This window comes from Scardinius erythrophthalmus, assembly GCF_964197995.2.
Source record: "Scardinius erythrophthalmus genome assembly, chromosome: 20".
Classification (NCBI taxonomy): Eukaryota; Metazoa; Chordata; class Actinopteri; order Cypriniformes; family Leuciscidae; genus Scardinius; species Scardinius erythrophthalmus.
The window spans coordinates 13,773,213-13,796,927 of record NC_138240.1 but is presented as its reverse complement, the minus strand read 5'-3'; the positions used below and the strand labels follow the sequence as shown (position 1 = coordinate 13,796,927).

Here is a 23,715-nt window from a genome sequence, read left to right as displayed (position 1 = left end):
ACTACTGTACATTCAAAACAATAAATGTCATATTAAACATATATCTTTCCTTGTGTTCATGCTAACCAATTAGCTAGATAAACCAACAAAGTTGGTTACTTATGAAAAATCCATCTTCTATAGCTTTAGTTTAGCCTGTATTACCATATGAACTCTGATTGGATGGTTGAGAGTCATGTTTATGTAAAAATCTGTTAAAAAAGATATCTCTTAATATTTTCTTACTAGTTCCTTATGAGGTTGAAGATATCTGCAAATTAATAGATAGTAGCTATTCCTTTTTGATATCATCTTATAATTTATGACTAGTAATTATTCCAATATCTTTTTAAATATTACTAATAAGTATTCATTAGATGCTAGTACTTATTTCTTGTATACAATTACTTTTCATTCGATACTAGTACCTATTTAATAGATACTATAGTATCTATTAACTACTATAGTAGTTATCCGTTAAGTACTATAGCCTTCTTATTTATTTGACACAATTATCTTTTTTTATTGTAACTAGTAACATTTCTTGTCTTACTAATCACAACTGTTTTTTTACTCGTCTTATGTTAGACTGTAAATGTTAAAACAGCTTGCCATAGTAGTGTGTATTTTTTGAGATGATAAAATGCTTTCCCCTATCCCAACTAACAGTAAAGCCTTTTTAGGTTGATTTCCTCAAAAACACTCTGTGGCTCTGAGGCACTATCAAAACATTGCTCTGTTTGTTTGAGCATCCTGACCATGAGTTTAGGCACCAATTACTCACCAATTCCCCTATTGGGGAAGTTTGGGAATTTGTTTAGGAATGATTTTTGACATTTCATTTGGTCACTCTAGTGGCACAGAAATGACACATGTGACTTGTCACACTTCAGTGGGGTTTTTGATCTCACATGTGGATGTAATACCAGGTCTATACTGACATCAAAACTGAACATGTATTTAATCTGTACATATGTTATATGCACCATGTCCAAGTACATTATGTTCATAATTGTTTGAAAGTTGTGGAATTACAATCATTTGTACATGAAATGTTTCTGAGTAAATGGGAACAATGGGCTAATTAATTCTAGCATTTTGTTTTTACTGCACTGCATCAGACAGACCAGACACAGTATAAATAAGTGGTAGTGCAATGAATGAGGAGGTGGGGGCTTCTTGTTCCTGAACCCCACGCAGTTCTCAATATGTTCGAAAACAGGAAATGTCAGTTTACAATCAATGGAAGTGGTTCATCGTCATTCATCATCTTTACTGTCAGCACATTTGCCTTCTAGCTGTTGGTATCCGCTTATGTTTGTCTCAAAGCCTACCAATGAAAGACAAAAAATATTTAATTTAGAAATTCCTCTATGTTAAACAATATCTTGAGATCTCCAAATAAGCCTATTTTATGTAACCATTCCTTATGCATGAGCAGAAAGGAGCCAAGGAAGAACTGAAGTTTCTTATAAGAAATAACACAGGTCCCAGGGGTCCACATGCACGGGTAGGGGAGACAGGGTTGGTGGCACAGTTTTTATTTTCGTGGAACATCTCAAGTGGAAAAAAATAAAAAATTAACCCAATTATGTTCAAAATGAAGGCTTAAGTTAAAGAAATATACATTCAATGTCATGAAATATTTACTAAAAATGTTTTATTTATGTCTAAAGATATATTAATGGAAATGGCTGGCACAGCGTTAAACATCTACAGCTTTGAGGTGCATATTGCAGCAACAAAAAAAAAAAAAAAAAAAACATATAGGTGATATGAAATATGATCATATGAAACATGATTGTTGGAATATTTTATCTCTATTTAATGTTCCTCGTGCTCAGTCTTGTTCCTTTTTCATGGATTGAAAAGAATTACAGGCATGAGAGAGTCAGGAACATGAAGCCAATTGGTGTTCACCGACCTTCTCTGCTTTTACTTGCAAACATCAGCATTTATACAGGGTTTCGGGGGGTGTAGCAGCCAACCAATGAGAATACATTAATGTGAGACAAGTCCATTTATGGCCACTTTCCGGCTGAAGGCAGCCCTTTCTTTCCCATAACAAAATAATAGGGACCCTTTCTAGGCTGCTTTCCAAAAAACACACTCACATACATAGAGTGTAGGCTACATTAAAGCAAATGTGTGCAGAGAAGCAAGAACTTCTCTCCACTCCAACCCCGGTAGCCTCAACGAGCAAAAAGGAAGAAAACAGGGTGAAACAGAGACAGAAAATTCAGGCTGATTAGATGTATCTTGCAATTAATATGATTTTTTTTGTATGTGTGCTCCACGAGTTGCCTTTTTTATCGTATTATATTATTCTGTTTCTGTTATTACAGTTGTGTATGTATCTGTATGTATTTGGTAAATGATCATAGCTTGTATGAATGTGTCATAAAAAGGAATAAATTACAAATGATTTTCATTTATCACAGGCTTTTATCACAGGCTTTCAATGGGAGATTATTTCCACGGAATAAAAAAAGTAAACAAAATTTACTCTCGCAATTCTGACATTTTTTTTCTTTTTTCTTTTTTTTTTTTTGCAATTGAGTTTAGGCTATAACTTACAAATCATAGTTGCGTGACATAAACTGAGATATGAACTAGCAATTCTGATAACAAAAAGTTCTGAGATGTAAACACAAAATTCCGAGAAAATGTCAGAATTGCGTAATGAGCGACAAACTACCAACCACAATCTCCCCCTATGTTTAGTTAACATGTGTTATTCTCTCTTAAATGCCTGTTACAAATTCCTCAAGCTTTAATAGTGATGTGCTAAAAAGATTAAAACAGTCGAGCTACTCGAGCACCGCATCATGGTGTTATACTGACCTCTAGTGGAGGTAATGGGCTCTGAATATAAAATGAAGCATTCCATTAATATTTGGCCAATCTTGCAACATTTTAACACAGTTTAGCCTAAAATAATAATAAAAAAAATCATAAGTTTGTGTTTGATAAGAGAATAACACGACCAAAATCTAAATATAAAAAAAAAATTCTAAATCTATATCTCATAACATAGATTTGACTAAATAAGCGAAAGTAATTGAGCGAACAGCACCGCCCAGTGGTTACATATTAAAGTGAAAATAATATATGGCCGTATTATATGTGATTTTATTAGCCTACATACATAATTAACTGCTTCTCAAAGCCAATCACAAACAGAAAGAAAGAAAGAAAGAAAGAAAGAAAGAAAGAAAGAAAGAAAGAAAGAAAGAAAGAAAGAAAGAAAGAAAGAAAGAAAGAAAGAAAGAAAGAAAGAAAGAAAGAAAGAAAGAAAGAAAGAAAGACCACAAACATCAATAAAGCAAAATGAGAATTGAACTGAAGCGGCATTTTAAAGCATCTTATTTGAATTTTGACTGGCACTTAATATCATCTACTGTGGTCAATACTCAAGATGGAAGCAGCGATTTCTGGGTTAAGCTCGAGAAAAACATAGACATAATATACATAGACGCCCTATTGGCCGCTGGATCGTACGTCAACGGCGCCGCCATACTGCGGAGGGCAACTTTCCCATACCTCTCATAACGAGAATTGAGAAAAATGCCTATTTCTTCTGCTGCTTGGGGCTTTACAAATCGCCACACAATTGAAAACAGGTCTCAGGGAATTACCTTTCTCAAGCAAAACTGAAAATTTGTTTCTGGTTGCATTTCATTTACTATTTTTATTTTCAGAGGAGAAAGGCCACGAAATTTAAAAATACTACTGTTATTGTGTCACGAAATGTAGTTTTAAGAGTTTTTCAGTCGACAATGTAGTTGTTTAAAGCTCAAATCTGTGGTTTATTTATAAAGATAGCGCCTTTTTAAAAATGTTATCTGACGGTTTCGGAGTTGTGAGATCCAGCGATCCCCGCGGGCGTTCAGCGCTCATGTACCCCGCCGAGAACAGCCTTGCCTCGGCTATAGTGCATGTCGTACACCGCTTCTGAGTTCTGACGTTCGTCGCTGTCAGTCTAGTGAGAATAATTCGTCTTGTGTTTATCTAACGGGCGATCTTTGGTTTCATTAATCTATAATTTGTTCCTTGGCAGATTGTTTTGGCTGAGGGCAAAGTGAAGTTTCATAACTTAATATATTTAGGCTATTTAACTTTAATAGTGTAGCCTACTGTATGTTTGACTGGATCGTTTACTTTATTTCTTGATTTGTATAGCTTCTTATACCTTTTAAAAACTGAAATTTAACAAAAAGAGACAGGGTTGCGTCATTTTATTTTATATAGCCTATGTAATAATATTTTAAAATGTATAAATTTACATTATTTATTATTGTTATTATAATAATATACCACTTACAATTATCAATCTATTATAGTTATGCTGTCAAATTATTTTACTATTCATAGTAACTATTTAACCTATTATTTTTATTGTCTATATTCTGTAATTGATATTTCATATTCTACTGCTATTATTATAGTATACATAAACTATATGCTATTATCAATATATTATTATTATTATTATTATTATATTAGTACTTATGATATTATATAATTATACTTTTCATTACTATTTTATTTACTGTATACTGTTTGTTTATTTTATTGACTAAACTATTTACTATTAGCCTACCTCTCACTTTATCTTATATTTACTATTTCATTGCACTGTAGTTGTACCATATCATATTACCATAAATGATCAATCAGTTATCTTTGTTATTGCTAAAATCGGGTCAATGACAGAATATGCTTTTCCCACAATAAGAAAACTTTATTTAATTTAATGTGAAAATTAAATTATATCTCAGTATGGGGGTGTTCACAATTCTTATCCAAGAATGAAAAGCTAAATACATGACAAGCCAGAGCTTTGGCCATTCCTTATTAAAAAAAATAAAATAAAATATAAGTCTATCTATCGAGAGTTTAACTAACTACAGATGGAACTTTTTTTGTACACCACATACAAACCACCGAAATCGGTTGATAAATGTAATTTTTTTTGGTTTTTATACAGAAAAACCGCAGCTCAGCAGTTTACTTGCATTTGATTACAGCGCAGTCTTGCCCTCCACAAAATGGCGGACGCGTTGACGTATCGCAGCAACGTTCCAAAGCGGCCAATAGGGCGTCTATGTATATTATGTCTATGGAGAAAAAGACCCGAAATCTGCACATCACGGAAGTCAGTGACGTCACACGAGCTCGTGCGCGACATGGAGGCGTGGACAATAAACGTATTTTTTGGCGGACAACCCAGTCGCAAATATCATAGCGCGCTGAAATCGTTTGAATTGGTAAACACACCGCGACATGGCGCTCATCTGCAAAAATAGAGCACATCATCATCTGCCCGGCTAACCGGCCTGCTTAACACACTCGGATAAACAAAGACTGGCAAGCATGCAGTAACATTTATCCTTTTTTATGTCTGACTTTGTGCCTGCAGAAGCAAAGCAAAACTTAAATGCGATGTCGCTATTCCTTTACTGCTAACGCTGCTTGCTTAAGCTGTCCGTTACACCGTTACATTACAAACACTTGCCAGTTCATATTGAATATTGTGCGTGTTTACATTTATGACAGCGCTGCTAGACAAGTGACGCTTTTCAAACGCCAACAAAACCAGTGCAGCCGAAATACAGCTTTTGTTAAAAAAAAAAATCCCTTTAGGAACAAGCAGTAACGTTAGGTACCGCCTGAGCTCCTCACAGAAGCATAAAATGAACGGAAAAGTCCTACCGGACGCTCCCATAGCCGTAGACTGTTGGCAGCTCCGCAAGTGCCATCACGTCCGACTGTTCTTTCTGTCTCACATGCACGCGGATCACACCTCTGGCCTGTCATCCTCCTGGAGTCACAGGCCCATCTACTGCTCACCCCTCACTGCCAAACTGCTCCAGCTCAAACTGCAGGTGAACATGGGGAACATTTCAAAGAATTCCTATTTTAACAATAACAACACTCTTATATATCAAAGTCAACTTTAAATTATGTTATGAATGACATTTATAGTGAAAAGTGTTATACAATTTCTCTTCAGGTTTAAACATAACATTAATAGTAGGTCAATATTGTAATGTGCTTAGCTTTAGTACAGTAACCATATAAAAGCCTGTTTTATTTCATTTTCACTAACAGCATGTTTTCTATAATATCAAGTTTTTTTCCTCTCTCTGTATAAATTGGTCTCTATACAGTACATGAATGTATTTAGCCTAGCTGTCTTTATATTTACGAAGGGGCCCCTTCTATATTTGGGGGTCCTTAAGTTTGAAAACCTCAGAGGTCTAGAAAACAAAATGGATGAAAAATAATAAACAGATTCCATAGAGATTATGTTTAATCCTGGACCTAATATCCAGAAATGAATAAAAGTACACTTTTCTATGCTAAATGGCTGAAACATTGAAAAAAATGTCATGTTGTTGTGATCTACAGGTCAGACAGAAATGGATTCGTCCCTTGGAGATTGGGGAAGCTCACATGCTGTTGCTAGATGATCTTGGAAAAGAGCGGCTGACCGTTACTCTAATAGATGCCAATCACTGCCCTGGGGCAGTTATGTTTCTCTTCGAGGGATACTTTGGCACCAGACTCTACACTGGTGAAAATGAATATTATGGAAATGCACAATGTTCTAATAGTTTTGCTTTAGAAAGTTATTGATTCTCACTGTCACATATTAAGATTAGATTTTAATGATAGTTAATGTGTATTATCTCAGGTGACTTCCGTTATACCCCATCCATGCTCCGTGAGCAATGTCTGAGGAACAACACTACCATTGACGTGCTGTATCTGGACAACACAAACTGTGACCCCACTCGAGCTGTACCTTCTCGTCAGCGAGCCACTCAGCAAATTAAAGAGATCATTAGGGCTCATTCTGGATACGCCGTTGTTATTGGTAAGACTCTCAGACTTTCAACATTAAAGAATTTCAAAGATGTCACGGTGAGGAAATGTTCACACCGGTATATAAACTTGCGACAACACCAGTATTACAGATAACACTGTGATTCACTGTTGAATGCGTCCTCCATTTTCGATTTCGAATTCGCGATCACGTTTTGCCCACTCTGTGTGTAGGCCTATAATTCGCCACTATTTATATGCGGGGTATTGAAATCACTATTGAATGCGTGCTCTGTGTATAGGGAGTGGCTGTAATACAAGATATTTGTCAATGACGATTAAGATCTGTTGCGCACCAAATCCTCCTCCATCGTCTTGTCAGTCATCTCTCCTTGCTCTCGTCATGGGATAAGTGAAATCTGACTCCTTCTGCACTGTGCTTCAGCTCGTGCTGTATGGAGCAGAGTAGACACTTTCAGTTTATAAGTGCATCGTCCGTTGTCTAAGGGTGTTCGATTCAGTGTTTTCTGGAGTTAACTCAGATTCCCGACTCCATTTGCTCCATTTACTTTGTCAAAACAGGGTTGCCAATATAGGAATACAATATTGCCATCATTATTACACACTAGGCTATTATTTTTTTCCAACACAAAGCCTAAAACTACCTTTATTAAAACCAAATTAGTCCAGGTTAGAGATGACATTACCTTAAAATGAGGTGTCACCATCATTTCCTAGTTGTTGCAAATACTACCTAATTTTAAAGAGGAAAATATTATGTTTAGTTTTATGATTATGAACAAATTAGGATATCGTGGTAAACCAAATTAATCGATGAAACCACAAAGTTGGCATGGAGGTATGTATATAATTACAATGTTATTGGCTGTTATTTAATTGTAAATAAGCTACTGTACATGTAGGATAAAACTATGTGACTAATGTTGTTTCTGCAACAGCTCCAGCTGTCTTACGCATGAATGAGCGATTTCAGACACAGCAACGGATTTGACAACAAGAGGCGATTTCTGTGCTGGAGTCGACTCCCTATCACTACCATTTTCCAACTGATCTAAATGGTTTTCATTTCTATAAAAAACTAAAACTTGGACACGTAATGTCATTGATGTACGGCCAAACACAGTGTAACACAGACTACCGTAGCAAGTGTATACCATAACTGTAATGATAACTATACAGTTTTAATAATCGTTCTAATTCTGTGAGAATAGGGAAGGCCACATCTCCACAAAACAGTTTCAAACAAATTACAATGATAACGACACAGAGGAAGGATATTGTTGGGAAATTTTTTTTTCCAGCTGATAAACAATAAGAACATTGAGAATCCGAATCCAGAGCTTGAGCATTTAAAGCGGCAGACATCAGAAAGTCTCCAAATATTTTTAGGTGTCTCTTTTCTCTCTCCCATTATACAAAACTTCTATGCCGTTCAAAAGTATGGGGTCAGTAATTAATACTTTTATTCAGCAAGGATGAATTTAAATTAATCAAATGTGACAGTAAAGACTTTTGTACAAATAAATGAACTTTTTATTCATCAAAATTTGTAACTTTTTATTCTTTAAATTATCCTGAGGGATTCTGTTTTCCTGTTTTCAACATTGATAATAATAATAATTGTTTCTTGGGCACATAATTATCATATTAGAATGACTTCTGAAGGGTCGTGAGACTGAAAACTGGAGTAATGGCTGCTGAAGATTCAGTTTTGCCATCACATGAATAAATTACGTACTTCAATTACTTTCCTTTGTGAGCATAAGAGACGCATTTCAAAAATATATTTAAAAAAAATTACCAACCCCAAACTTTTGAATAGTAGTGTATAAACATCTTATTAATTTTTTTCATATTCATGTATCGACTAATTAATGTTATGTGGAAAACATACTGTGAAAAGTGACTGAATTCATCTCACACTTTTGAGTTTGTTTGATAATTTACAATTGCAATAATTATTAATGAGTCTGCTATCTGTTATCAGGTCTTTACTCTCTGGGTAAAGAGTCCCTGCTGGTGGAGCTGGCTATGGAGTTTAAAACATGGGTGGAGGTGGATAGAGAGCGTCTGGAAACCTTGCGAGTTCTGGAGCTTCCTGACATTTTCACCACTGACTCTGGTGCGGGTCGTATTCGCGTGGTCTCTCAGTCTGTGATCAACGCCTCCAACTTGCTGGCGTGGAATAAAGTGCAGCCTACCATCGCTATATTGCCCACGAGTCGCCCTATGGTCTCCTGCCACCGTAATGTCTATGTGGTGCCATACTCTGATCATTCCTCCTACCAGGAGCTAGAGGACTTTGTGTCTGCCCTGCGTCCTGTCTCGCTAGTGCCTATAGTGGGCAACTGCCTACCTTATTTTTCTTCCCTTCTGAGCCCCCGCAAGAAGTCTAAAGAGGTGGTGATTCCAGAGTCGGTCAAGCACTACATGGTGAACAATTCTAACATTCAGGCCTCCACAAACGGCATAACAGGCGTGCTTCAAAGAACCTCACGTCCTGAATCTCGAGGGGTGGTGTTTGACTCTCCAGAGTCAAAAATAACCCGACTTAGTCACAATGACGGGGATTCAGATGATGCGGATGTAGATACTATGAATGGGAATTCTAAGATGGATCAAGATTCTGACTGCATTCTTCTAGACATGAGCACCGACTCCTACCATGCCCCACACGGCAAGCGTTTGAAACTCATCCGAGTTGCATCGGAAGATGTCGTCACGATTGGCAGCAGCCTTCCTCCGGATGACAACGAATCCATTAGTACACTTAAAGATGTAGGATCACCTGATCGCAGCTCCTTGTACGAATGTGAGCATGAAAGTCCAACAAAATCATCCAAGGAGAAGAGTCCTCAAATGGGCAGCACCAACTCTAGAGAGATGTGCTCTTCGATGGACAGCATCAGCATCCATGATCAGTCCTGTGTTTCCGCTGCGGCTGCGCTCACACCCCCTGAAACAAGACCAGTGACCTCTGCCTTGACCCTCAGATTAGAGCGAGAGCAGTGGCTCCTTCAGAACTTCACCATTCCTGCTGAAGAATGCAGAAGTGACCACGTGTTGTGTGGACTTTATGAAATGTATCGCATTAATCAGGTTGATCTTCCCAAACCACCAGGTGATCCTCTTGAAGCGGCTATAATGGAGATTCAAAAGTCTAAATAAATCAGTTTGTGACTAAGATAAGCACTTATGTTTATGTAAATGTTTAATAATTATGTATCAGTGACAACAGTATTGTCTCCAAGTCATTAGTGCTGTGCCAAAAACTGTTGATGGCATCAATCTGATGGTATTATTTTCAGTTTTAATGTTTGACACATAACACCAACATGTTTTCATATGTAGCATTTACTAAGCACCTTATTGTGGCAGATTTGAATAAGTGTTCTCATTAAAAGTGATCTTTGTCAAAATTGTCTTGATTACAAATCTTTAGATAAATCTTTTAATTAATGCATATGATTTTTAGACTTTTTATAAACATTTCCGTTTCATGTGTAGAATATTGATGAAGCATCCAAATGAACTTTTATTTATTGTGAGAAATGTTTGGCAGCCTGAAACAAATGGACACGGGATAGAAAATGTGCATGTTGAGATGTGTGACAGACCAAGGATTTGAAGTATTGAAGTATCTTGGTGGTATTTTTAAATTAGCATAAACTTCTGTGGCATAAAAAGGATACTTTGAATTATAAAGAGAAGAGTCTGTGACTGTATTAGCTGCTCAAAGCACTAAACATTAATGGAGAAAAATGCCCTTAAGTAATACTTTGATTAATCTGGCACTTCATTTCTTACTTCTTAAGGGCAGTGGTTCTCAAAGTGTGGGGGAGACTTCTCTGATTTTCCTTATTTGGTTTTATGTGCTATTGGGCATGCTGAATTTATCTCTGAAAGCAAACAAATATGTCCCTGCATGTCATTAATGTGGCAGAATAGATCTTAAATTTCAGTGTGTTTCTAATACAATGTTCCTCAAATGACTTGTATAGTGAAAGAGATGCATAGTATACTTTTATGTTATTTGTTCCAGGGAAAAAGAGTCATATAGAATGACATGAAGGTGAGTAGATGATGGAAAGATGTTTTGTTTTCAGGTGAACTATCACTTTTTCTTGACCAAAAGGAGAAGCACTGCTTTAGGCGGTGTGAATTGAATAGGCTGTTGGTTTTACCAGAAGGTGGCAGAGTAGTTCAATACTCTGAAACTCAGCTACACATACAGTAACATGCAAAAAAATGCAGGGACATATTCTGAATTAATCTTACTGATTTTACAATTGCCAATAAAAGTCAAGAAAGTCTAAAAGTTTACAGCACAGCTGCAAAATTTGATACATTTTCGTCTCAAAATGTAATCTTGAAATACTATTTTGTTTAAATTGAAATAACAGTTTGCAGTTATTTACCCTCCCAAGGCAGAGTTTCTGTAGAAGGAACATTTACACCACTGAAAGCCTGATTAGATTAGCAGACATTAGAGAAGCAGCAATTCTTAATCGTGTCATATGCTCATGCCTCACAAATGGGTATGAGTGTAAAAAAAAAAAAAAAGACCTTCAACCAGTTACGCACCGAGAAAAGCCCCAAGCAGCTCAACTGATGTTTGTGAAAGAGATGCATTACAACTTAACTTTCATCTGTGACAGATTCATTGCAGTTTTATCAGACATTTCTGTTTCCACAGATAATTGTATATGTTCGAAGAATGGGCATCATCAAAAGTTTCACCTAAACAAATCCTTTCTGAACAGATTATCCGCAGGGATTTGTCCCTGTCACTGATACCAATGCCTCATATTCAGAGAGATATGAACAAAATAAGAGTGGATCAATGTCTAATATATTTCTCTGATACCACAGATAGGGAAGTCAAGAGGTTTGTGATTTAGTATTCACCAGCTTGTGATAATGCAAGTAATACATATTTAGGTATTCCTAACACTTCTATTTACCACTGAATTCACGTACTGAGGGATTGTGTGTAAGCGATTGGGCTTGCATGCTGCTCAGCAAGGAAATGTACAACTTAAGCCAGGCTGTCCTATAGCAGTGATGTTTAATTCACCTCTGGTTTCTGCCTGCTCACTCTGCTCATAAAGGATGAATGGTTTGATGTATCAGGGGGGCTCTTTGCATTCCAGATGAGGCCAAATCCACATTAAAACACTCTCCAGACTGGCCTGATCAGCACAGGCATCCTTGCATCAGCTGACATCCTGGAATGATGAATGGTCAACCACTGACTCAGCCAACCGCCACAGGGAAACAGACTCACCACAGCCAGTGAGAGTTATGTGTGATTCAGTTGGCCCATCTGAGTTATCTCTGAATGGTTAAATGTTAGACTGGATAGTACACCACTGTCAACATCAAATCTTGTTACTTTGTGCTTCAAATGAATTAATTTGTACTAAACAAGTCACAAATGGTCTGTTGCCGGGGAGAGGGGGTTTGGGGGGGGAGACATGTTCGGTTCACTTAGTTTTGTCAACCTCAACCTCGAAAACCTGACTTTTCTGTCTATAGGAAAGTAAAATTGACGTGAAGGCCAAATATGGATAGTTTGTCCTCTGCATTTAACCCATCCAAGTTAGTGCGCACATTAGGAGTATTGAACACTCACACACTGCAAACCGTGGACACACACATACACGGAGCAGTGGGCAGCCATTTTGCTGCGGTGCCCGGGGAGTGATTGGGGGTTAGGTACCTTGCTCAAGGGCATCTCAGTCATTTCCAGCTGGTACTGAGAATCAAACCCGCAATCTTCAGGTTGCCAGTCAGATTCACTAACCATTAGACCACGACTGCCCTAAAGGAGAAGCAGAAGACAAATAAAAATAAACAACGCATTTGCTCATGATCCACAGAAGGGCAGCAGGACAGATCTAATAGCTTCTCTGCACACCCCATTAGTCCTTGCTGGACACTGCCGTTTAAGAGAGTCAGACAAGGCAACGCATTTACACCAAGTGTAAAGACATTTTACCTTGTTAAGTCACTGAGCTGTCATGTCCCTAACAAAAAATAAGTATACTTCAAGTTCATTTTATTAAGTATACTTAAGAAAAGTTCAAGTATATTTTTAAGTATACTTAATGTAGTAAGTATAGTAATATCAATACAATAGTAGTATACTTGTATGTGTGAATTTGTAACACAACTTGGGACTAAATTGGCCAACTTTTTAAAAGTATACTTTTAAGTAAACTTTAAATGTAACAGCAGTAAACTAGTTTACAACTATAGGCTACATTTATCATTTGCTATACTACAAGTGAACTTATAGCTAGTTTTACTGATAATTTACTAGTTAAATACTTTTAACTAAAAAGCTGATTTTGTCATTTATTTTAAAAGTAGGCTTCACTTTGAAGTATACTCTCAGTAAAGTACAATAAACGACAATTTTTGTAAATTTGGAATCAGTAACTGACTACAGCTCAATCTACAACTCAAAATACAATATTGAACTGTTGCATGAAATCAGTCACACTCATAATCGCGTTTGTGATTCGTTGTGCATCTCCGAGAAAAATACAGTAGTGTTTTGTTCTTAATTGAATCTTTTCAAACTAACCTTTTATCTAAATATTTCAATGATATTTGGAACAACAGCACTCAAGTGATATTTCTTAAAAGTAACTTTAAGCAACTGGTCCTACTTGACCCGCTCCGAGCGGGATTCAAATCCACGTATCTGGCATCTTTGTTGTTGATAGTCATCAAGGCTAAACATTGAAAAGCCTATACAGAAGCTATATTAAAGTTTGAGTGATATAGCAGATGTAGGGTTGCATGTGTTTGATTTAAATACTCTTCTGAAGACTTTCCTTCTCAGTTTGTTCTCAGATCGCATAAATAATTTGGTCTCTGATCAGCATCTGCAGTGCAGGATACAGCATCACCACCCCAAGCATAATGCAGTTGTTTCCTCTCTAAGGCCGGTTATGTCAGAATCAGAGCCTCATGTATTTTAAACTTGCTTCCTGAAGTAGGCCATCCAGTGACTTTTACTGGGAAGATTGAGCCAAGTTCTGGTGGTGCTGCTGGAGTATTAAATTAGGCATGGAGTATTTCATCAGCTCCTGTCACCACTGAGAAAGTCTTTGATGTGCCCCAGAGGGGGGTGTCCCTCACTTTACAACGAGAGCCAAGACAGCTTAATGAGAAAGAAAAAGAGGGAGATGATGTAGAGTAGAAAGCTGGTCCCACTTTATATTAGATATCTTTAACTACTATTTACTAATATTTAAATTAATACAATGCACTTATAGATTCATGTTTTTACATTGTGCTTATATTTTTAAAATACCTGCATGTTACAGCTGTAATTCATTTCTGTATTTACATCTAAATTACACTGTTGACTCTTTCCTTACACCTTACACCCTTAAACTGACCCATACCACCAAACCTGTCCTTAAACTTACCCGTATCCCACCTCAATAGCAACACAAGTGTTTTGCAATTACACAATACATGTCTCGGATCAGCCAGGCTGAACCAATGTCAAACTGTAGGACAACAAAGTATATTACATTGGTGAAAGTGCCAACTATTGACAGTTATTTCAGCTTTAGTTAATTTTATTTTAGGTTAGCTTGGCGTAATTTCATTTATTTTAACAGCAGAGAGCACCAATCCATTGACTAAGTCGGCTTATGAAGATGCATGAGGTTGTTCTGTTTGTCCTCTGAGTAAAGTGAATGTGTTGTTGCAAACCTCTCTAATTTTATGGGCTGAAAAACACATTTAACTGCTCACTGCACTAGCAAATGAATTCTATTGTTGGCTAAAATATGCCTGAAATGAACTCACAAATGAGATATTTACAAAAAAAAAACTCGCTTGTGTATTTTTGATTGTGAATATGTAGATTTTATTCTCTTTCTGTCACTGGGGGAGATTATTTTGATTCTCTCACTATAAGCATTGCCAAAAGTCTTTTTATGTATGTATTGTTGAAACTAGATTAATGTCAAAGCTGTACAACACTAAAATGATTTGAAAATGTGCACTCACAGGTGCAATGAAATGTGTCTGAGGGCTGGAGTTCTTCTAGACTTCCGATGCCCCAGATTTCAGATGACATTTGTGAAAATGTTCCCTGGTTTCTCTATTTCAGGCTCATGCTTTTCAATGGAGTGACTGTATTTTAAAGCAGGCTGGCTTAAGGCAGGTTGACAAAGAACATTAGTGTTTCCAGCACATTGATGACCTCAGACCTGCCTTCCCTTCAGCCATGTGTTTTATAAGGGGACTGACATCTACCGAGACAGACAACAGATAATAGCCTGATACAAACAAACAAAACTAAAGATGCTTTAATAGTGCATCAATCAGTAGCAAAATCAGTCTGTAAACCCTTAGCGGTTAATACTAAATTTACCAGCATCTATTATTATTTTTAGTCCTTCTAAAATAAAACGAAACAAAAGATACATGATTGTACATGATTGAACAATAATTCACTCCTTTCCGCTCGCGTCACTAAATGAATGAATAGAGCAGTGGTTTTCAAACTATGGGTCATGTAAGAAATATGAAACACAGTACTCAAAGTAGGTACGATGAGTTTGTTGGTGGACACAACTTGTAGGCTACTCACATATTTCCATATGTGACGCAGACCAGAACAGTGGCTGCCTATGTATGCAATCCGATGCAATCGCATACTTCCCTATTTTATAGGTCAAAAACAGTACATGACAGTATTCACGAGTAGGCAGGAAGTACCTGACCTACTACTTCCGATGATATTCTGAATTGTGCATACAATGGAGACTTTACTATCCCATAAGGCCACAGGATAAGATTTATGAATGGCAGTGAAGCCACAGTTGGACGCAATGACAACATGGCGAATGTAGTACATCCGGATTTTCATACTACTATTTATACAAAATAAGTACCTCAAGAGAGCATCCAATTCTAGAAGCAACCACTTTCTCCTGCATCGCTTATTAGCTGCACGCAAATACAGCGTGACCTGAATAACTTACTTACATAGATTCCCTATCAAATGACTATTATGAGTCGGCTCCTTTAATGAATCGTTCAAAAAGCATGGTCAGACGGAAGGCTGCATCTATATCTAGTCTGTGGTCCTAGAAAGGTTGCATATCTCGGCTGCCATTTGCACTGCCTGGCAAAAAAAAAAAAAAAAAAAAATTCCAAACAGCAACTTCTTTTCTTTGTTTCCTTCACATCCTCCAATCACCCGCAGTCCTTTGCACACATTCCAATTCACTAAAAAATTGTCACAAAACAAACCGGCACTGAGCTCATCCAATTTCACTACGTAGCCTAGGCCTACCTAATGCAAGACAAACAAAACAAAACAAAATATTTTTTTTTAAAACACGTAATGCTAAACTGTGCATAATGTAAACAATTGGGAGACCACAGACGGCTGTAAACCTGTAATGCATTAACAAAGTCGGTTACAAAGCTTTTTAAAATTATAATTGTATTTAATGCTGAGGAGGACTCTAACCTACAAGCCTCCGAAGGACTGAGGACACAGCGTTCCATTTGAGAAGCACCCACGAACTCTTGAGCTAATCACTTTGACGAATCTGACACTGAATGATCTCACCCCTAATCCACCAGAGCGGCTACTGAATCAACATATGACTCACCGAACTCTGCAGGTCCATGTCAATGTCTGTTTAGGAACACTTAGGCTACTATTAGGCTACTTGCTGTGCCACCAAGAAAGTAAAAAAATATTTTCAATCTTTACCTGTAACTCACAGTGATGCTTTTGTTCATGGTTAATTTTGTTATAATGCTTATGCAACGAAACTTAGGAATTAAATAAAGCATATTTTACTATAAAAAGTGTGTAATGAGTCCTAAGATTGATTATAATTGGGTGCAGGGTCCTATATGAAAACATTTAGGGAACTCCATATGAGCATAACTGACTATAGTTCATCTCTGCTTTATCACTGTCATCTGTGTGGATTGTTATGGTGTAGAATGTGTCTCTCCCAGATGGTTTCAGACATATTTTGGATCTGTTCTTCCAGAGAACATTGTCCAGGTGTTTTTTTTCTCTCTGTTGGGAAACCGTTGCCAGTGAAAGCCATTGCTTTCGCTGGTTCTTCAAAACAATTTGCGGAATTAATTTGGCATTAGCACTCAAAACTGATTTGGTGGTCTTTGAAGGGACCGTCAATCAATCTGTCAAAATTATGAGTCTTCATCTCCCCTGGTAACATTGAAAAATAGCTTTTGATTTCCAAGAGTTCCACTCATATAGAACAGCTGAAAGCCTAAAGAAGCAGGACGGCAATTTAGCAAATGCATTTTTGTTTGAGGGAGAAAACAAATCAACTCCTTATCAGTGATGTATCTTGTCCTTCCTTCCTTCAATTCAGGTGATGCAGCTGATGTGTCAGAAGTGAATTTTATTAAATGCTTCAGGTGCTCTTGAGGAAGGAAACACACCAAACGGCCCCAGGGAGCCCACTGATTGGACGGTGAGTTAGTTCTCTACTTTTCTGCTGTTTGGCAATGACAAAAAGACTGTGATTGAAGGACAAGTCTGAACTTGTCACTTAGTTAAAATTCTACCTATCTGTTTACTTCTCTGTTTGCATCAGGATGGCCCTTTGTCAGTCAATTTCAGCCTAAACAGAATTGACCACACACTAAATAGCAAAAATTTTGCAAGTAAACATAGCGAACACAGGATAGATTAGAACTTCTGCAGTTAGTGCAGAAAAAAAAGAAGACATTCGTACAGTAACAGTATTTGTACCTTTTTAGGAGAGGAAATTCACCCATGTACACCATCTAAACACTGTGACCTGAGAGACTAGTGACTAATCACTCAGAATGAATGTGACAAACCCAGAGGAACTAAAGCGAATAGACTTATGTAAATGCAAACCTGTCTCTGGAGGGCCCAGCCGTGGCATATAACTTGAATTAATGAGAAAATCTCTCTACTCTCCCATTAAAGGCTGCTTCGGTTTGTAATAGACTGTAACAGTTTGTAACTGATGGATTATTCATGAAGAAGAAACTCATGCATACAAAAAAATCTCTCTCCGATCTTCTCGAAAACCGTCATTGTTTTATTCTTTGTCATTTTTAAGGCAATCCATTACAAATTTCACACACCACGGGAATGACAACAGCAATGTTCTATGTTCGGTTTGGAAATAGCTCACCATGCATATCGACTGATATAAAGAGAGGTAAAGAAGAAGAGAAAAAGAGAAAAGGAAAAGGAATCCAGCAAGAACGAGATGCTTCATGCTCTGTATTCCGGTTATAAGGCTTAAAAGAAGAGCAACAGGCCAGTTTGTCACTGAACCCATCGGCCATTTTGGCACAATCATGCAAATCTCACAGAGGGAATGTTAGCACTGAACAAGGGCCACATCTTTAGTACACAATTTACACTTTTTCATACTATTATACCTCTTTGCAATAATTTTGAGAGCTACTTCACTATGACTTACTGGATTTATTATAGTGGGATAAAAAAAATAGTATTTGCTAAATTTACACCATGCCATAAAATTAACCCATTAACATTCTCTGGATAGTGATATACATTTCAGGAAGCCTGTAATTTGTTTTCAGATTTACAAGCCACCTAGCAGCAATGCGTTCATGAATATTAAATAGGATAAAACAAATAAAAAAAAAAAAAAAGGTTACATTTATGCTAGTAGAAATTACAAGTTTACATCTAGAGACACAGAATTAGTAGAAAGCCACTTTCTACTGGGGTGGGGGCAAACAAACAACTTTAAAACACCACATAATAAAAAAAACAATATCCAGTGAAGAGTAAATAAGTCTTTAAAATCAATACACCTGTTAACAACTCAAACAAACCCTTTCACCCAATGCTCCCTTTGTCAGACTTCATCTTAATCTCCTAATTGAGTGATGGATCACTTCATTCTAAGTAACTAAAGGTGTGCTAATAACTCATGGTGAAAGAGAGGTGCATTTAAAGGGATACTCAACTTTTTTTGGAAATAGGCTCATTTTACAACTCCCCCAGAGTTAAACAGTTGAGTTTTACCATTTTCGAATCCATTCAGCCGATCTCCGAGTCTGGCGGTACCAGTTTTAGCATAGCTTAGCATAGATCATTGAATCGGACAAGACCATTAGCATCTCTCTCAAAAAAATTACTAAAGAGTTTAGATATTTTTCCTATTTAAAACTTGACTCTTCTGTAGTTACATCGTGTACTAAGACCGACGGAAAATGTAAAGTTGTGATTTTCTAGGCTGATATGGCTAGGAACCATACTCTCATTCCTGCGTAATAATCAAGAAACTTTGCTGCCGTACCATGGGTGCAGCAGGCGTAATGATATGACGCAGCGCCTGAAAATAGGTCTAATAGGTTAGACAAACTTAGTCCCGGTCACGGTGGAAGTTACCGAGCTGGGGACTATTTTCAGGCGCTGCGTCATATCATTACGCCTTATCATTATCATTAGGAAAAATATCGAAACTCTTTAGTCATTTTTTTTGAGAGAGACGCTAATGGTCTTGTCCGATTCAATGATCTATGCTAAGCTATGCTAAAAGTGGTGCCGCCAGACCCGGAGTTCGGCTGAATGGATTCGAAAACGGTAAAACTCAACTGTTTAACTATGGGGGAGTTGTAAAATGAGCCTATTTCCAAAAAAAGTGGAGTATCCCTTTAAACACGTTGTCTTATAACTTGGGAGCAGATTTTCCGAATGTAACAATCTCTGCAAAAGAAAATGTCGTTCTTGTTGTAGAAGTGGGTTAAAAGGAGGATTTCTCATTTTGTAAACATCTGTGCTCACTCATAAATGTGTAGTTTCAGGACCAATGGAGACTTAAAAAAATGCAGTTCAACTTTACAGTTTATAATCTACAGTGCATGTAAAATTGAAATATATTAACAGATGCTTGCTCTAAAGCCAAAACATTGTTACAGCTTGGGACAAACAAGAAAAGAGATGTCAAGATTTACTGGACAAGAAGAAAATGTATCAAAACCGTGAGTAAGAGTAAGTATAAACAGCCCTGCTGTCCAAAAAAGAAAAACAGTTTGTATTCACTGATACATACACATTTCTCTGATAATTTTTAAGTTTTAAAATGGACCTCTGACAAAATAAACTGTATACTATGTACGTTTTTTAGTGTTTCTAATGCTAAGAGTAAATCTTATAGTTAACATTTTCTGAAAAGAAAATCAACATGAGCTTCCTTTGTAAAAATATATAAAATACTGTTTCTAAGTTATGCTTGCTATCAACCATTAATGTAAACTTACTGTTTGTAAGGCAAGTTTATCAATTTAACTGTGTTCTAAATTACTATGCCAATGCTATAAATCATCCCAGGCTAGAACATGTAAACAAAATGGCTTTATGTTTGCACTGCGAGAAAAGCAACTTTAGCTGCATGCAAAGTGTTTTTTTTTATCTTGTGAAAACTCCAGGGTGAATCCCAGAAATGAAAGGGCAAAGGTTTAGCGTGGCTGGATGCGGGCAGACAGAAACACAGCAGATGTTGCCTCATCTCCAATCATCTCTAGCAGCGAGCGGCGAGGCATCTCACATGTTTCCCCCTGATGGGTCGTGTGCGTCTGAAGAGCTGCTGTACAATATCAAGATATACTGGCTCCAGAGCAATAAGGAATTGGAGTGGCAAATTAAAAAGGAAAGGAAATCTGGCGTTCTCGAGAGCTGATCATTTGCCTGAAATTGATCCGTGTACAGGGTGAGTACATCTCTGACTTCTCACATTTACAAATTTTACAGCATTAAGAAAATATTTGTGCTTTCTTTTACACTGGATTTTTCCTAACTGACTTGAAAGTATGTAAATACATTTATTACAGTGTCTTAATGCAATGTACAATTGTTTTTACCTGGATTTCATGCTTTAGAATAGAAAATCTTGTTTATCATATAGCTCTAAAAAGCTATAAATGGGAAACTGCCATGGGAAATATTACTTTGTACTAAAAAGACTTTGCCTGTGGAAAAATAAAACCACAATTACACAAACTATCTACAAATTCTACAAATAAATCAATCAATTCCACTACATAGATTACCCATAAAGGGTATAATATTTCAAACAATCACTTATAATTTCACTATTTTTCTTGTTTACCTCCTCTGGTGGATATAAATTATATAGGAAGATTTTCCTAATATAACACAGTCCTCACGTGCTGACGCACAAGCGTGTTTGTAGATTTATAGATGTTAAATAAGAAGACAATTGTATTGCTTGCGCAGATATTCTCCATATATCCAGCACAGTCGGATCCAAACTATTAATCTGTTCATAGCATCGACTAATTCGTGAAGAAATTATGGGGGAAACAAACTCACAGACCAGTCAGAACCATCCTTTTCTGTTCAAAGGCCAGAACACAGATTTAGTTTTCAATTTCTCCAGTGTATGGGATCCAAAAATGGAGAATTAAAGCCATCCGCTCTTCTAGACACCTTATACTGATTCAGTCGTATTGGCTTTGAATTAGATCCAAATTGGAGGTGATGTAACAAGCATGGCTGTTTTCTTTCAGCATGCTGGGTAAACTCATATGGTGGGGGTTGGGCTGAGTCCAGGTGGGCTGTAGTCTGGTGGCGGCTGGTTGGGCTTGATGCCCCTTGACTTCATATATAAGATTAACTGCTCTGGAATCTCAGCCAGGACATCCTTGGCAAGTCGGGCCATACTCAAGACATGGTTTCCCGTCCGGTCCATATAGTCTCTGAATGGTACGAACTGCAGGCAAGAGACAAGGTTAAAAAGTAGTTAGTTATAGGTATGTAAACAATGTAACAAAAACCTGGCTGTTTTACAAAAAATGTTTATTGGTTGCGCACAGTTATTTTTTTTTCACGTGTGGTGTCGCAGTGTTAAATCTGAGATGCCTGTAAATGAAGGTCACCAAAAGTTATTCCTTAAGAAACTTCCTCAAATAGTTATTGCATTATTTTGACACTGGTTAGGCAATATATACACCACATACCATCCAGTAGTGATCCTCGTCCTGATTGAATCAATGTTTTTGAACAAATAAGTGAAGTGAATGATTTAGTGGCTCAGTTCCTGAATTAATGTTTCAAATGTCTCACTCATAGACAACCACTAGTCGCCATAAATAGTGTGTATGTGTGTGTGTGTGTAAAGAGTAAACACAAATATAAATTTATATACAAACATAAATTCATAAATATACAAATACATAAAGATATGTACCTGTACAATATCCCTCTCCGCCAGCTTTCCTCTGGAGGATATTCTTACATCGTCGCCATCCAGTTCTACCATGGCTAAAAAGCGAGATCATCATGTTATCTGCCCTCAAGCCAGTAAAACTCAATCTTGAGCCTTTCCCCCCAGCATGACACCAACATTTACCTCTTTGCTGGAACATTATGAAAGGCTAAACACAAATACTAATAGCAGATGGTGGGATAGGCTAATTATATTGAACAGCTGTGAGATCTACGAGTTGACATCTGCTTATCAGTCCGAAACCCTAAACCTTCCAAATTAGGTGACTTTTCATCCAGAAACTACTTTATGTGAGTGCAAACTGCGAAGGCGCATTCATGCCTTCAAGCTTTAAACCTCCATGTGGGAATGCTAATGTTAGCTTTCATTTAGTGGAGTTGATAGTTATGAGCAGAAAATGCTGAGTACAATACAAACAAGCAAGCAAAAAAAGGTTTTGCAGAACATACAAAATACAATGAAAATAAACAGAAAATAAAGATATAAAGATAAAACCAAATAAGATAATAAAGATAAAATTAAATGCGATAAAGACTGAATCTTTACAAAAGGGTTGGATTAGATTTCTTACCATCAAACTCAGCCTGGCCGACTCCAACAATAATGATGGACATAGGTAGTTTTGCCGCCTGAGAAGAACAACACAGAGAAGATTCATTCTTCCTCATGATACATTTTACATGCCTTAATCACCTTAATCATCCCCTATCAATTTAAGCCCGGTGTTTCCTCAGTTTCTTTGTCCAGTATTGTTGGTATTAAAGTGAATGTTCTACAGTGTCATGTTGTTTTGGGCTTTGTTTCATGTTTATATTTTCATGTCTTTAATTTTGTAACTTTGTCTTAAGTCATGTTTTCTGTTTTTCATGAGCTTCCCTTGCTTATCCTACCATGTGATCCCCATGTGTTCTCATTGGTTGGTCTAGTCATGTGTTCTATATTTTCAATGGTTCATTGTTTGATTATTCACAGGTGTTCCTTGTTAGTAATTAGTCTCTTGCTGCGTCCCAATTCGCCTACTTATACTATGCCCTAAAATTGTGTACTGTTTTTTGTGTAGAAAAAGTACACTTTTTATTGTGTAGCAGAATAGTATGCAAGCTTCTGGACATACTACTTTGTCATAACTGCATCTTTAACATAGGCCCCGTTCACACTGCAGGCAAAAGTGGCCCAAATCTGATTTTTTTGGGGCAAGTGACCAGGTCAGACTTCTTCAGAGGTAGTGTGAACACTCAAATCTAGCCCAGATCTGATTTTTTCAAATCAGATTTGGACCACATACATATGTGGTCCTGAATCAGACCCAGATCTGATTTTTTTCAATGCGGCCGCAGTGTGAACAACCACGGCGGATTTGATGCGACTTTTACGTCAATCTACGTCGACATTTGACACAATTATGCGACGGAGCCCTAGACACAACAGACACAGACAGTAGCCTAACATTAAAAACTTGACTAGATATGGAGAACAGTGATGGAGTGAGTCAATGGAGGGAGAGTGAGGTGTTAGACCTAATTAGTATATGGGGAGATACTTCAATTCAAGCTAAACTAGAAGGATCCTACCGTAACCGCTCCGTTTTTGA

At 37.1% G+C, this 23,715-nt stretch overlaps 2 protein-coding genes across 3 annotated transcripts in view; one reads left to right on the top strand and one right to left on the bottom strand.

Annotated features, from left to right (window-relative positions):
- The first annotated feature begins 5,136 nt into the window (after nucleotides 1-5,136).
- Nucleotides 5,137-10,246, top strand: dclre1b (DNA cross-link repair 1B). The gene is made up of 4 exons (XM_081348614.1): nucleotides 5,137-5,867; nucleotides 6,394-6,559; nucleotides 6,680-6,862; nucleotides 8,819-10,246. Exons 1-4 carry the CDS (start codon nucleotides 5,676-5,678, stop codon nucleotides 9,997-9,999), a joined length of 1,722 nt encoding a protein of 573 aa, XP_081204740.1. The 5' UTR covers nucleotides 5,137-5,675; the 3' UTR covers nucleotides 10,000-10,246.
- A 10,736-nt stretch (nucleotides 10,247-20,982) lies between these two features.
- cpne5a (copine Va) overlaps nucleotides 20,983-23,715 on the bottom strand; it is a gene marked incomplete at its 5' end in the record, with an annotated part of 79,588 nt that continues 76,855 nt past the window's right edge. For both annotated transcript variants that reach the window (XM_081349880.1, XM_081349881.1), the window contains 3 exons: nucleotides 20,983-21,608; nucleotides 22,086-22,159; nucleotides 22,696-22,753. In XM_081349880.1, the coding sequence (XP_081206006.1) occupies nucleotides 21,420-21,608; nucleotides 22,086-22,159; nucleotides 22,696-22,753 (321 nt within the window). In that variant the 3' untranslated portion in view covers nucleotides 20,983-21,419. The remainder of the gene's footprint in view (nucleotides 21,609-22,085; nucleotides 22,160-22,695; nucleotides 22,754-23,715) is intronic.

Excerpts from the sequence above, each read along its gene's own strand:
- dclre1b (XM_081348614.1), top strand. The coding sequence starts at position 5,676 with ATGAACGGAAAAGTCCTACCGGACGCTCCCATAGCCGTAGACTGTTGG. Across the intron at positions 6,560-6,679 it reads TGGCACCAGACTCTACACTG|GTGACTTCCGTTATACCCCA; the intron begins GTGAAAATGAAT and ends GTATTATCTCAG. Across the intron at positions 6,863-8,818 it reads TGGATACGCCGTTGTTATTG|GTCTTTACTCTCTGGGTAAA; the intron begins GTAAGACTCTCA and ends ATCTGTTATCAG.